The following is a 14,252-nucleotide window of genomic DNA, read 5'->3' as shown; positions in this document are numbered from 1 at the left end:
GCTGATGTCTGTGTCTCACACATGTGTATAGGAGAACCTTTCAGGTGCTTGTGTAGCTGATGTCTGTGACTCTCACATGTGAATAGCTGAAGAGAGCATGTGAGGAGATAAAGCACAGACACTAGCAATGCTTTGCTATACATTAAGAATACAAAAATGGACCCAATGTCAGGGCATGGATATTTGTTTCAACTCATTACAAAAAACTATCTGCCATTGGCTGAAAATTGTACCTTTATCTGGACAAAATTAATAAAACATAACTTTTATTATGACCAAAAGGTGCTATAACGTGATCAGGAGAAGACAATGAAACTAAGAGCACAGTAAACAAAATACATTACACACAGATGTATAGGGGAGGAGAGGGGAGGGGTAACAGGGTGACATCACTGTCTCTCTCCATGTGACCAGCCTCATTTACATAATGAAGAAAAGATTATTTTAGAATGATTAATTTATGAATTGACTAGATAAAGGCTGAGATGGAATCCTTGTGAGCTGCTCCAACAGGTAGTAGTGACAGAAATATTTACAAGAGACTTGATGACAGGTGTTCTTTAAACACGGAGCCTTTTTTTGCTCATTTTTTGCTCCCCAAATTCAAACATCTATAACTTTTTAATTTTTGCATGTATAGAGCTGTATAACTTATTTTTTGCGTACATACTTCTCAGTAACATTTATCAATATTGCATGCCGTGTACATGGAAGCTGAAAAAAAATTCTAAATGTGGTGAAATTGGTGAAAAACGCATTTGTGTCACTTTCTTGTGGGCTCCGTTTTTACGACTTTTACTATGCCTTCCAAATCATGCACCTGCTTTATTGTGTGGTTTGGTATGATCACTGTGAATTGGTGAGGGGGATGGAGCTGGATGAGTGTGGAGGATAGGGGACTAACACAAGTTGCAGCTCCCCCTCCCGGAACTCACCACATGCTGCTGGCAGGGACACAGGTAATGTGAATTAACTTATATAAACTACTGAAATGATTTAGAATCCTGACAAAGGCATTTTAAAAATAAACATAGGCTTTTGGAACCTGTCACCAGCTTAAAATCACATTCCTGGTGACAGGTTCCCTTTAAAGGGGTTATCCGGGTTTAAAAAAAATTTTTTGTCCGGGCTGGGGAGGGCTATTTAAACATAATAAACATGTACTTACCTCCTCCGGTGCTGCCGATGTCCCGCGACGCGGCCCGTCTTCTCTGTGCGCCGGTTTCCTTACACCGGCGCACAGGGAGCTTCCGGCCGGCCGGAAGCTCCCATGTGCACCATCTCCCAGCGCTTACAACGCTGAGAGATAAGGACGCATGGGAGGAGCCGTCCACATCGCGGACCGGAAGCTCCCTGTGCGCGGCTTCCGTGCCCCTGTTTGTTTACAGGGGCACGGATCGAAGTGACCGCGGCGCGGGACATCGGCAGCACCGGAGAAGGTAAGTCCATGTTTATTATGTTTAACTAGCCCTCCCCAGCCCGGCCATAAAAAAAAATTTAAACCCGGATAACCCCTTTAAGTAAAGTGTGCTTTCTGTTGCCTGTCGACTCTCTCAAGTTTCTAATGGTCTCAACTAAAGTTCAAGTACAACGTTATCCCTAGATCACAGGATTATGGAGACCCCACATTTACCCATGGCACAACAAATGTAACTAAAATACTGACCATATATTACAAAGCTGTCATAACTTGTCCCCTCCATATATCTCTGACCTAATCAATCTCATACATAATCACCGATCCTCACAAGACTTTCTGCTTTTCTTATAAATTCTTCTTACAACCATCACCAATTCTTCTTCCATTCATCACCCATACTTTTGATCTCACTACTTAATCTCTTAGCAATCTGCTAATACTGTATGAAGAAGGCTCACAGGGTGAGCCCTCATCATACAAAGGTGGGGTTTGCTGAATACTGCAAACTTTAATAACAAAAAATTAAAAAGCTTCAAATCACCCCTTCTCCTAAGGACTGATAGAAAACTAAATAAACAGTAAAAATCACAAACATGTTAGGTATCTCCACGTCCCAAAATTCCGCTAATCATAATATAAAAACGGTTATTCCTGGCAATGAACCCCATAATGAAAAAACACTATTTTGAATCACATAAAAAATGTTATAGAGTGATCAAAAGGTCACATAGTCACCAAAATGGTAGCAATGAAAACGTCAGCTCATCTTGCAAAAAATGACCCCTCACACAACTCCTTACACCGAAGTATGAAAGTTATTAGCGTCAGAAGACGGCAAAACGAATTTTTTTTTCATACACATTAAGGCACATTTACTAAGGATTTTGCAACAGTTTATGTCAGGCTTTGCACATTGTTTCTAGTGGAAACTGTTTGCACAGGTATTTAAGGAGTGTCTGCACCGCAAATGTGTCACACGCGACTGTTTTGTGGTGCAGCTGTGCTAGGCACCTTGCAAAACAAATTAGGGGGCGTTCCGGTGCTCAGTCAGACCACGCACCAGATTTAACATGCAAAGTCTGTCACACGCCCTATGTTAAAGGTGCACCACAAAACAGATGGTCCAGTCTAGCGCCAGATTCATGCTTACTGGCACACGTTTTTAATGAAACCATTGTTTTAATTTTTGAAAATATATTAAAACACAATGAAACCTGTATAAATTTGGTATCACTGTGATTGTACCAAAGCAAAGAATAAAGTGGACATATCATTTGGAGCGCAGAGTGAAAGTTGTAAAAACTGAGCCCACAACAAAGTGATGCAAATGCGTTTTTTCGCCAATTGCACCACATTTGGAATTATTTTCCAGCTTCCCTGTACACGGCATGGAATAATAAATAATGTCACTGAGAAGTAAAGTTTGTTACGCCGAAAATAAGCCCATACACAGCTCTGTACATGGAAAATTGAAAAAAGTTATAGATTTTTAATCATGGGGAGCAAAAAAATGTGTGAAAAAATGCTGCAACATGAAGGGGTTAAATACATCTGAATGTTCTCCAATCTTCAAACTTTACCTAAAAAAATATTTATTAATGATTGCCTACAACACCAAATAACCTCACTATTTTTCTCCCCCCCTAGTCTCTTCATCTACCCTCCCGTACAGATTGTAAGAGAAGGGTCCTCCTTCCAAAGTCTAGTTTGCTATACAGTTTATGGCAATTATGATGAAAATATGAATGTTGCTTTATTAATATACCTTCATATTTGCCAATTTATTCCTTTGGAAAACACTGCACTGTGGCCTAGAATAATTAATATAGATTTTTGATATGTTGTTCTTAATATTGATAATCATGGTGGTGATGTGTCAATGCTGTTCTTGTGCTTGTTGTCACTTGTTATCCTATGAGCTGTCACTTTTCATACCGGTTAGATTTTTGTGTACTTGATACCCTGCTGCTGCTGTTCTCTGTTCTGCATGTTTTATGAATAAATTTGATCTGTGCATTGTTCCTGAACCTTTATGGTTGCATTGTCATTCTGTACATTAATATTTCATTGATGTGAAATACAATGAATATTGTGTTGAAAGTGTTATGCGGAATCTCGCTAATATACAGTTACTTGTTTATTAGCTTCATTATTATAATGGTGTATACAATTTCTTATTTGTCCTGCTGTTATGTGAAGGGTTGTATTGTGTTTGTGGGTTGGGATTTGGACTTTTTAGTCTTTTAGGCAATACTGAGAATTTAAAGCAAAAACAGAAAGCTTTAGGGGTTACCTAACCTAACAACAAATATTACATTAGTCAATAAAACATTGTACTTTTGGAAATATATGGCTTTAACCATTTGCTTCTCAGTGTATTGAAAGGTTCTAACCCCTGTGTGAGCTTCTGCCCATGTTAATAGCAGTATGGAATTTGGTAGAGATTTTAAACTGAAAGTAAATTTATCAGGGAGGGTAGGAGCATAAAAAGAGCCAGGTAAGTGGAGAAATAAACAGTTTCCTCTTACACAAAGATTTTTGTGATATTCAATATTTTGGAGTTAGTGACCATTTAAATGGCAAGAGAAGATTTTAAAGTGGTGAAAATGTAACCCTCAAAATGTAAACAATTGCATGCATGACTTTTATTTTACTACATGGATATTTTTATACCTATTAAGAAGGTATTTCATGAAGAAAATTTTGTGATGAGGTGATTGATGTTATTCTAGAGTTCGTAACGTTCTGGCTAACAGATCATTTGCTAATGGAGGAGGAAAGTGGACTTTTTTGATCGTCTAAGTCACTGATCATTATCGATATTAGTCTGGCTTAGATATATCGACAACATGTGCGTAATCAGAACATCTACAGTGACGAATTTTTACAATATTCACTGAATATTAATGAGTTGGCCTAAGGTGGAATTGCAGTGAGGATTATACAAATCAAGCAAAATAAATGACCTAGAGATTTACTGTGCGGGGGGTTTCCCAAACAGATGCTAAACAACATGCCAGGACCAGGAATAGAAAATGCTTGCTAGTTTCCATGCAACAACAACCAGGTGATAACATTACTTGCCTGGTGGGAATGTTTGATTCACATTATAAGTCAGTTCTGGACGCCCCAAGGAAGTATTGGAAAGTCCTTTGGGCGGACCTTGATATCTGGGATTGTATTTTGGAGTCACCATCAGTCACCTTTAAAACAGGGAAAAATCTTCATGGTAGACTGGTGGATAGCCATATGGAACCCATACAAAGGTCAACCACCGGGCTAGATATCAAGAGACTAGGAACCTATAGATGTGGCAACTCTACAGCCTGCCCATTTATATGCGCAGGTTATCAATACACTAGTGCAGCAACAGGCAAAGTTTATGAAATCAAGGACTTTTTGTCTCTACTACTAAGGGGGTTATCCTTTTACTCACGTGTCCGTGTTCACTGAATTACATGGGGAAGACCTATAGACAATTTAGGTGCTGCATTAGCCTCCATGTATGTTAAACACATCTTGGAGATGCATGGTGAAGATCCCTTCTCACTTTGTTTTCAGGCTATTGAATGAGTTAGACCACCAAAGCTGGGTGGTGATTTGGATAACCTTCTACTGCGCAAAGAGGCACAATGGATCTATAGGCTGGCTGGACTGTGTGGAACCAAAAGGCCTTAATGAACAACTTCTCGTTACCAGCTTTATTTGATAAGGATTTCCCAATACCCAAGATCCAAGATATTCCTTGTCTTACAAGTCATTCATTCTGGATCATACACCCACATACACCTTTACTGGGTACCTGGCCAGATGGTATTGATAGCCATAATCCTTGAATCACTTCATTGCTAATTATTAAAATGGTTTTGATAAAATTGGTAAGGAAAGAAAATGGAACAAAAATGTGTTCACTTGTCACTTAAGTAGACCTGTCATCATGTAGGAAATGCTGAGTAACTTAGTTAACTTCATTAATATTGTATTTGTGATCAAGTATGTGTTTGCCCAAAAGATTTTCCCTTTCTCCAAAGTTTAAATGTGAATTAGCCATATTAGCCAAGGGAGGTGGTACACTTTTTTTTTCAGATACACCCCCAGAAAAAAAAACGGTTACTGCCTTTTGGACTGTACGATCTAATGCATATATAAACTCCCAGGGACCTGATTTTTTGAATGGATGGACAGCAATAAAAAACTGTGGTATGCTTTTTAGCATTTTGTACTTGGTGATGGGTCAACTTTTATAGCCATAAGATGGTACGGTAGGGGGTAGCTAGTTTAAAAGAAAAGCAAATGAGTAGATACATAACCATGTAGTTATGTAGTCATAATGTAGTAACTGTGTGTATGCAGCAAGAGACTCAAGTCCAGATGGTGTAGTCCTCTAGGGACCACCCCTACTGGAACATTGCCCACATTCCAACATGGCTGCCTCACCTCTCCAAGTACCCTATATAATACACCTATAAAAAGAGTTTAAAGTTGAGCCTCCACTTGTTTTGTCTTTTACTTCTCACACTGAACTGAAACTGCACTTGAACCAATGGTTCCCCCCCCTACTCCTGATGCCCTAAGCAAATATTTGAATATAGCTCTGAATAATGCTAACCTTTTCCAGCTATTCCAAGTCAACTGAGTCCTGCAGTATACAAGACCCCCTGTATATTGCTATTTGTTCCGACTGGAGCTAAATTAGATCAAATAGATAAGAGATCCATAAAATAAATTACAAATACACATTGATAAAATGTAAGTAATACATGTATAGTAAGAAACATTCTACCAGGGTCTGAACTGTGGTTTACCAAGGAAAGCTTTCACAGGAGAGAGGGTTAATTTGAATGCCTGCAAGGTAAATCGTGCAATGATTATATAAAACATCATTTCTTTTAAAGCAGGGATAGATCCCAAGGGAGAGAGAATATAAAATACATCTCATTTCGATTTCAAATAGAATTGTTCCCCTTCTAAGCTTCTATTCACTGTAAAAATCTCGAAACATTAAACAAGGCTGCAGCTAGGATTTGAGAACCCCACCTTGAGCGGATGTTGTATGGATCTATAATACCGCACCTAGATTTCTTAGAACCCTCTACTCAAATTTTATGGAGATGAAAGGTTAAAATTAGCTAAAATACTGCATCATTCATCATGTTATATTGAAACATTTATTGACTTTATTCACTTTTATTCAATATTATTCTATATTCAAGCACTGACCAGTCTTGTAACATTACAGGAAATAAGTGAAACTAGACACTCAGCTGCGCCCCACCTCCTGAAACAAATCATCTATTCAAAATGAAAGTTGCAATACTGATTTCACCAATGCCTCTCCATTCCCATCCCGATACTCAATTCTCTGCCTTCTCAGCCAACCAATGGCAGTGGTGACTCATCTTCAGCAAGTGATTGGTTGAGCTTCATTTCCTGTGTGTCAAAAAGGATCAGGAAGCAGATATCATGGACCAAGGCAGTGTTAGAAGGAGGAGACATTGGTGTTATAAATACAGCATCTTTTTATTAATATTTACCCCTTGGAAAAGCTGCTAGCAGGGCTGGTGCCAGCACTGGGCATTCCTGGGCAAGTGCTGAGACCCAGAGCTGATGGGGGGGACACATAAGGCTGAACATAAGGAATCCACTGGGGTCAGGGAAGCTTATATAAAATAACAATGAAGGGCTGCTTGGTATCATAAACTAGAGAACAGGAGACTGTTTTCTTTCAGAATTTTTATTGCCACCATGTGAGTTCACTGCAAAGGGGCCCACTGAGGCTTTGTCACCCAGAGGCCCATTGAAACCTGGAGCCGACCCTGGCTGCTAGGGTTAACTATTTTTTTGCCATGTGTTGTAGGAAATAGGAGATCACATGTTGATCATACAGGTAATCAATAGAATTAATAAAGAATGTAAAGACTTACTCTTTGAGGGTATGAGCTGGCATCTCACTCCGTTCATTATGGATATAACAGTTTGTTCTTGTTTCTGGAATTACTGAATATGTGTCCAACAAGGCTGATGCAGCTGTGGTGATAATTCCAAGGCCATCTCTCACTCTGGCTTCCAAAGTATAGTCCCAGTCATCGTAAGATACAGAAACTAATCCAGATGGAAATTCAAATGGAATTATTTCTGTGTTACCTGTCACCTGATTGGGAACAATCCAGATGTAACCATATCCCATAAGGCCTAAAGAGCGTGCTTCTTCAAAAATTTTAATGGATTCATCCTTTGAACAATAAAGGAGTATAACAGAAGAATGGATCTTCTTCAGCTGAGTAAGGGTTTGTGCATCAGTATATGATGCGTCCAGAGTAATTATATTCTGCACGTCCCAATCCACAAAACTATTCTCCACAGTGTTTTTAATGAAACTTATAAAGTCTCGATATCCTGGGAAAGTGCTTGTTATAACAGAGAAAACATGCCAGTCATATTCCTCCATGATACTTAGCATGACAATAGCCTGCTGTGTGATGGAAGCTCCAAACTGGAAGAAGGTTGACATTGCATCCTGTAAAAAGAAACAGTAAATAAATTAATGATCGGGAAACAACCACTTAGTGTAAATATTTACTTCATGTATCGGCTTGTGATCAGTATTCAAAATTGGAATGTTCCTGTGTAATTTGCTGGTAGATATCAACATTTGATAAAGGGCACCAATAATGTAAATTTGGCAATATAATAATTTATTAACAGCTTCTATTTAGACCTCTATTGGCATTCTGAGGAGTAGGTTACAATGCTCGGAGAGTATAGTACAGTACAGCAGGCTGCTATGGGCCCTGGGCTGTATGAATATTATAGTCAGGAATAAAGGTCTTGAAATAACTGTTGTGTACATGTAAATTGAGAGCTCAGTTTCACATTTGTGTGGTCATGGACCCCCTAGAAGGTTTGTGCCCCGGGCTACCGCCCAAACTGCCTATGTTATGTTCCACTACTGCTTAGGAGTAAGGAATGGAATGGCAATTGCTTTTAGCAATTTGGGACATTTCTTGCATTAGATGCACAATTATGAATGGCTACATTATTTGTACAATATTTTCCCATTTTCTATGTTTTGAGTTGGAACTAGAAAGAAGATCGCAGCAGGGAGCAGTGGAGGATTGGTCAGAACCACCCAAGCTAAAATTTATGAATTTCAAAATACTCCTCATTTCAAAGAATTTTCAACACGGCTACATTTAGTACATGCTACATTGTATTACTGTACAACTACTATAGAGAAGTCTATAAGCACAATGGGGCACATCCATAAATGTGTAATGTGCAAGGTCTGTTCTCTGGCACCTGATTTTGGTGTTGTTTCGTGCTGTCATTTTTCTTAGTGTTGAAAATGTGTCAGAAATGAAGTTGGTAGACTTGCTTTTTGTTGGTTTAAATGTGTGCCAAAAATTGCACCAAAAACAGGTGTTCGAGAAATGTGTTGGGAAACAAATGCTGCGCCCAAATTGAGCGATAAAAAAAGGTGTTCGAGAAACTGGGCAAGAAAAGTTTTGGGAAACAAAGGCTGCGCCCAAATTGAGCGATAAAAAAAGTGAGGGTTTTGTCCCGACAATTTGAAAAAGAGATTGGGGAAATTTATTAATGTTGACACAGCTTTTTTTTCCTGACACTTTTCCCACACTTCTTCTTACTTCCTACATATTTAGCCTGACATAAAGCACTTCTAATGTTCTTCCTGAACATAGAGTGTCATTTCTGATGCCCATTTTTTCGTTATGGTGCGCCAAATACATTAAGGCTGTGCACCACAATGTAAAATCACACTGCAAAAAACACTAAAGTCGGCTGCCGAAAATAGACCTAGCGCCTCAAATTTATAATCCCCCTTCCCCCGTAGCCACAGATAAACCAAAATGATGTATGTGAATCCATCCTTTAAACTGCTTTATATATGATTCACACAATCGCTATAAGAGGTTACATTTTGTACATGTGCTGTCATTTCAATAATTTATTGTGGTAATGAAATAACATTTGCATAACACTCAGCAATGTAGGAGTTTAAATACATTTTATATGACCATTAAGTTTATGCAATCTCATTTCTTTTCACTGATATAGAATACATTTCAAGACATTAAATCCAAATGCTGCAGATAAGAAATGGAGAGGATCTGCAAGGAAACTGATCTGCATTGAAGATTTTACATCAGTCGCTTTGATGCTGTAGATTTCAGTCTTTGCAATACAGATTGTGGTATCTGCTGCTAATGTTATACATTTCTGCACCATACAATTTGGGGTTTTGCACTTCCAGCAGAAATATTGTAAATTTATGCTGGAAGAGGCGTGAATAATTAACAGCCCGGGGTGCCGTACATCGTGTCCCTGCGTTCCGGGCTGATCTTTTTCACAGAGATCCCAATGGGGCAGATTTAATTACCCAGTCCTGTCGCGATCCAGCGGCGCGTTCTCTGTGGAGTTCACTGGAGTTCACCAAGCTACCCTGAGTGCAGGTAAGTGCGTGTCAAGCGACCAATTTTTTAAAAAAAATACGGCGGTTTTTCCGAATCCGTCGGGTTTTCTTACGGCCACGCCCCCGTGGAGCATTTCATATGGGGCATGACTGGGTCAAATTTTCAGTTCTCTGATAGGCTAGGACACAAGTAGTGAAATGTTCTGTAGAATTTCTTTTCATAAAAACACCAAAGTTTTTACTTATAATGAAAATGTTAAACATCTCACAACTTATTCATGTGCTACTACAGTACGATTGCTTTTTTACCAAGCATACATTTATTCGCTTTGCGTAGGGATGCCTCCTTATTTTGGACATATTATGAGATGCTCTAGCGCACTAATAACACAAGACAGATGCGCTTTAAAATAGAAAGATGAAATCTAGCAACAAGTTGGATATATGAGGAGATCATGAATATTCAATTTGTTCAAAGTGTGAAGATCTACTGCATCAAGAAGAATATATGTCCTGTAGGGAAATTAAAGTTAAATAGTTACTTATATATGATCCACTTATATTTTGAGTGTAAATCCTCTTATATGATGTTTTTTGAAGTGAAAGCTCATAAAATGACATATTCATTATCCCAATTAAGTTTTTTTTCACGAATCGTTTTATATTAATGCTTGAGGTTCTGTAATCTCTACATCACAAAGTTTTGGACACTGTCCAGAACAATTACCCATAAAATTAAGCGGAGTAATTGCACAATTCAATTACAGTTTAGAGGAAGATTATCCAACAAAGGGTTTTTAATAATTTAGGGGAATATATTGTCTAGCAACGTGTACCGGGTGTCCTTTGCTATAACCAGTAAAAGGCTTCCTGCGACATAAGTAATGTCATCTCTGCTGTTTCATCAGCCCAGACTTCTCAGTGTATACTAAATTATGATAGATTTATCGTGTCTGGGCACAAACCTCCGGAGTTAGAGCAACAGGAGATGCAAAGTCAATTAGTTTTATTTAAATGTGAATTTGGTTGAAGTGTATATAGAGTATTGGAAATGACTCTGCTGACAATGTTTGCAATCACATTGAGTGCTTGGCATTTGTTTATATGATGACAGAAATGCTAATTACAAAGTCATTCCCTCCTCGATATGAAGAATTATATTTCATTTGCAAAGATTATTGATTACATTTTTTTTAATTATATACCTCCAGAAATAGGAGTAACTCGCTTTCGTGAATGTACTGTATTTCTTCCATCAAGTTAATTTCAATGGTTTATTATAATGATTTCAAGTGAAAGATTTGGAAATACCAATTTTACTTTAGTTGTATCAATAAAAGTAATTAGACATTTAATTGTATTATTTCTAATAAAAAATTATATGTATTGGAACACATCTGTACACCCACTTCACTGTAAATAATTTTGGGGGGGCAAATCAAGTGTTAAAGTTGCATAATATTATATTTTTCGGACTATAGGATGCACTTTTCAGCAAGGAAAAGACGTGCCAAAAGTGGCTAATGTCTTATAGTCAGAAGTCAGGAGAATCCAGCAGTGCCCAACCCTTTTTGCCACTGTCCTGGAGAAGGGGTGAAGCATTGACAAGGTGCTTCACATGGCCTCTGTACTGCTCTGTAGTGATAGATCAGTCATAAAACAGTAAGTTCTTAGACACAGCTCTTTCAAGTGAATGACAGGAGGCAGCTCTTACTTGAAAACCAATAGCTCACTTAGCTCTACCAAGAATCCGATGCCCCATATATTTTGACCACACCTCAATGGTTAACCCACAAAAGTGGAGTGCTTAAAAGTGGAGTACGGATGGGTTGCTGTCTCCCTGAAAACCTGTCATTACATAGGTGGCCATGGAGGAGCCAAACGGTCCGGCTCGCTATAAAGAGCCAGACTTCCCATCACTACTGACCTACCTCTCCCAACTACCCCAACTGTCACCTGCAAGAACCTTACATGACATCTTTGGGTCATGTGTCTCATGTCACATGACCTGGAAGCAGAGGCCCTGGATACAAAGTATGAGCTTCCTGTGCTCTGCAGCTACATGGAGACTGCGAGTAGTTAGTTGTAGGGCTGTTGGCTAGAGACATGTAAGAGACGGGAGTGTAAGTTATACTGAGGGGATGAAGGGAGGAATTTTATATTTAGAGGATGAGAACCTGATGTTCTCATTTTGCTTGTACAAAGTAATATGCTTTAGCTACAAATCTGCTAAATTCTTACTATTTATATTTCTTCCCTCTTAAATCTCAACAGCTCATACTATTCTTTTCTGCGCAAACTCGTCTCCTTAATATATGTGTTGTGTGTGTGTGTATATATATATATACATATATATGGCATGTAAGAAGTATTGTTAGTTATATAATATTGAAGTACAGCATTCTCCTTAAAGATCACATTATTGTACAGTTTTGTCACATTATCATCAAAACCTGGCACTGAAATTAGTAAGATGTCTTTGCATTACAAAGAAACATCCCGACAATACCAAACTAGTGTGATGTCACCAGATTTGACATTCCTTCTGGTACCACCATATGGAATGTCCAATAATTCAATGGTCCACTGCCCAATGCCTTCAAGTGTATGGTGCCAGATTGTGCAGCAGGAATTATGCGGCTCACACATATCATGCCAGGAGACAGCGAACTATAAATTTACTATATTATATATGTCTGGTAGATAATTAGCTTTACAGGGACACTTTGCTATCTGCTGTACAACACTATCGTTCCTTGACAATTTCACACACGACTGATCCAGACCAGGTCTTGTTATATGTATATAGGCAGTTCCAGGGGCTATGTGCAAGATAAGTTCTGTAGGTTTATTCTTAAAGGAAACCTTCCACCACGGATCTACATATTAAAGAGGTGTTCCCATTTCAGCAAATGAATGTTATTGTTTGTATAGTGAAAAGTTATACAATTTTCCAATATACGTTCTGTATCAATTTCTCATGGTTTTCTAGACCTCTGCTTGCTGTCATTCCATAGAAAGCTTTTATGTTTACTTCCAGTGGACAGAAATCTGACCATGGTCACACAGGTGCACAGATCGTTAGTATCATAGAGAATAATCAGAGCCGTGTGATATAACGAGCCCTGCACCTGTGTGACCAATCAGAGATCTAGAAACCGTAAGGAATTGATAAAGAAAGTATATTGAAAAAATGTAGAACTATTCATTGTACAAACAATAACATTCATTTGCTGAAATGGGAACACCTCTTTAATATGTAGATCCGTGGTTATAGGTTTCCTTTAACCCCTTCGCGTCTATGCCATTTTAGACCTTCAGGACCAGGCCTGATTTTTTAAATTTGCCCTGTGTCATTATAGGTGGTTATAACTTTGTGACGCTTTAACATATCCAGGGGATTTTGAGATTGTTTTACCGTCACACATTGTACTTCAAAGTAATAGAAAAATTTTGATGATATCTTTTGTGTTTAGTTATGAATAAAATTGAAATTTGGCTAAAATTTCTGAAAATTTTTCATTTTCAAAGTTCAAAATTTTCTGCTTTTCAGGCAGATAGTCATAGCACCCAAGTAACTTTATAACTAACATTTCCCGAATGTCTGCTTTATATTGGCGCAGGGTTTTATGCATCTTCTCTCTTTTCTAGGTTGTTAGGAGGTTCAGAATTTTGGGTGCAATTTTTCTCATTTTTATGAAAATCGCCAAAACCCTTATTTAGAGGCTCATGCTCAGGTCTAAGTGACTTTGAGAGGCCTAAACAGCAGTAAAACCCCATGTATCACGCCATTTTAGAAACTACACCCCTCAATGTGTAAAAAATCAACTTTAAGAAGTATGTTAACCCTTTAGATGCTTCACAGTGGTTAAAACAAAATGGAGGTCTAATTTACAAGCTGTCATTTTTTTTAGACAATATATTAATTTTGGCCAAAAATTAAACCGTCACAAAGTATTAAATGACAAAAAACTCCACAAAGTTTGATACCCAATTTCTCCCGAGTATAAGGATGCCCCATATGTGGTGGTGACTGCTGTACGGCCGCACGGCCGGGCATAGAAGGGAAGCTGCGCCATTCAGAACAGATCTGCCATGTCACATTGTACAGGATATAAAATGTTTATTTTTTTGTAATTTGGACATATGGGGGATTATTTTTTTTGTGGATGAAATCCACTTTTCAGGGACATCATTTACGGTGGGGCTCAATAGCCAATAATCAGATTTTATTAACTCTTTCTTGGTGGTGGTTAAAAAAATCAATTCTTGTTTATGGTTTTTAGCATTTTTTTCGCCGGACGTTCACCATACCATAAAAATAATGTGTTATATTTATTCTACGGGTCATCACGATTACAGCGATACCCCATTTATATGGCTTTTTTATGGTTAACTTGT

General features: G+C 38.2%; 1 protein-coding gene across 4 annotated transcripts in view; it reads right to left on the bottom strand.

Annotated features, from left to right (window-relative positions):
* GRIN2A (glutamate ionotropic receptor NMDA type subunit 2A) overlaps positions 1-14,252 on the bottom strand; it is a 348,821-nt gene that overhangs the window by 106,500 nt on the left and 228,069 nt on the right. For all 4 annotated transcript variants that reach the window (XM_072120737.1, XM_072120736.1, XM_072120739.1 and 1 more), the window contains one exon: positions 7,345-7,937. In XM_072120737.1, coding sequence (XP_071976838.1) covers positions 7,345-7,937 — 593 coding nt within the window. The remainder of the gene's footprint in view (positions 1-7,344; positions 7,938-14,252) is intronic.

The sequence above is a fragment of the Engystomops pustulosus genome, chromosome 8, assembly GCF_040894005.1.
Source record: "Engystomops pustulosus chromosome 8, aEngPut4.maternal, whole genome shotgun sequence".
NCBI lineage: Eukaryota > Metazoa > Chordata > Amphibia > Anura > Leptodactylidae > Engystomops > Engystomops pustulosus.
The sequence above is the reverse complement of the archived record's forward strand: the minus strand, read 5'-3'. Positions and strand labels throughout refer to the sequence as shown.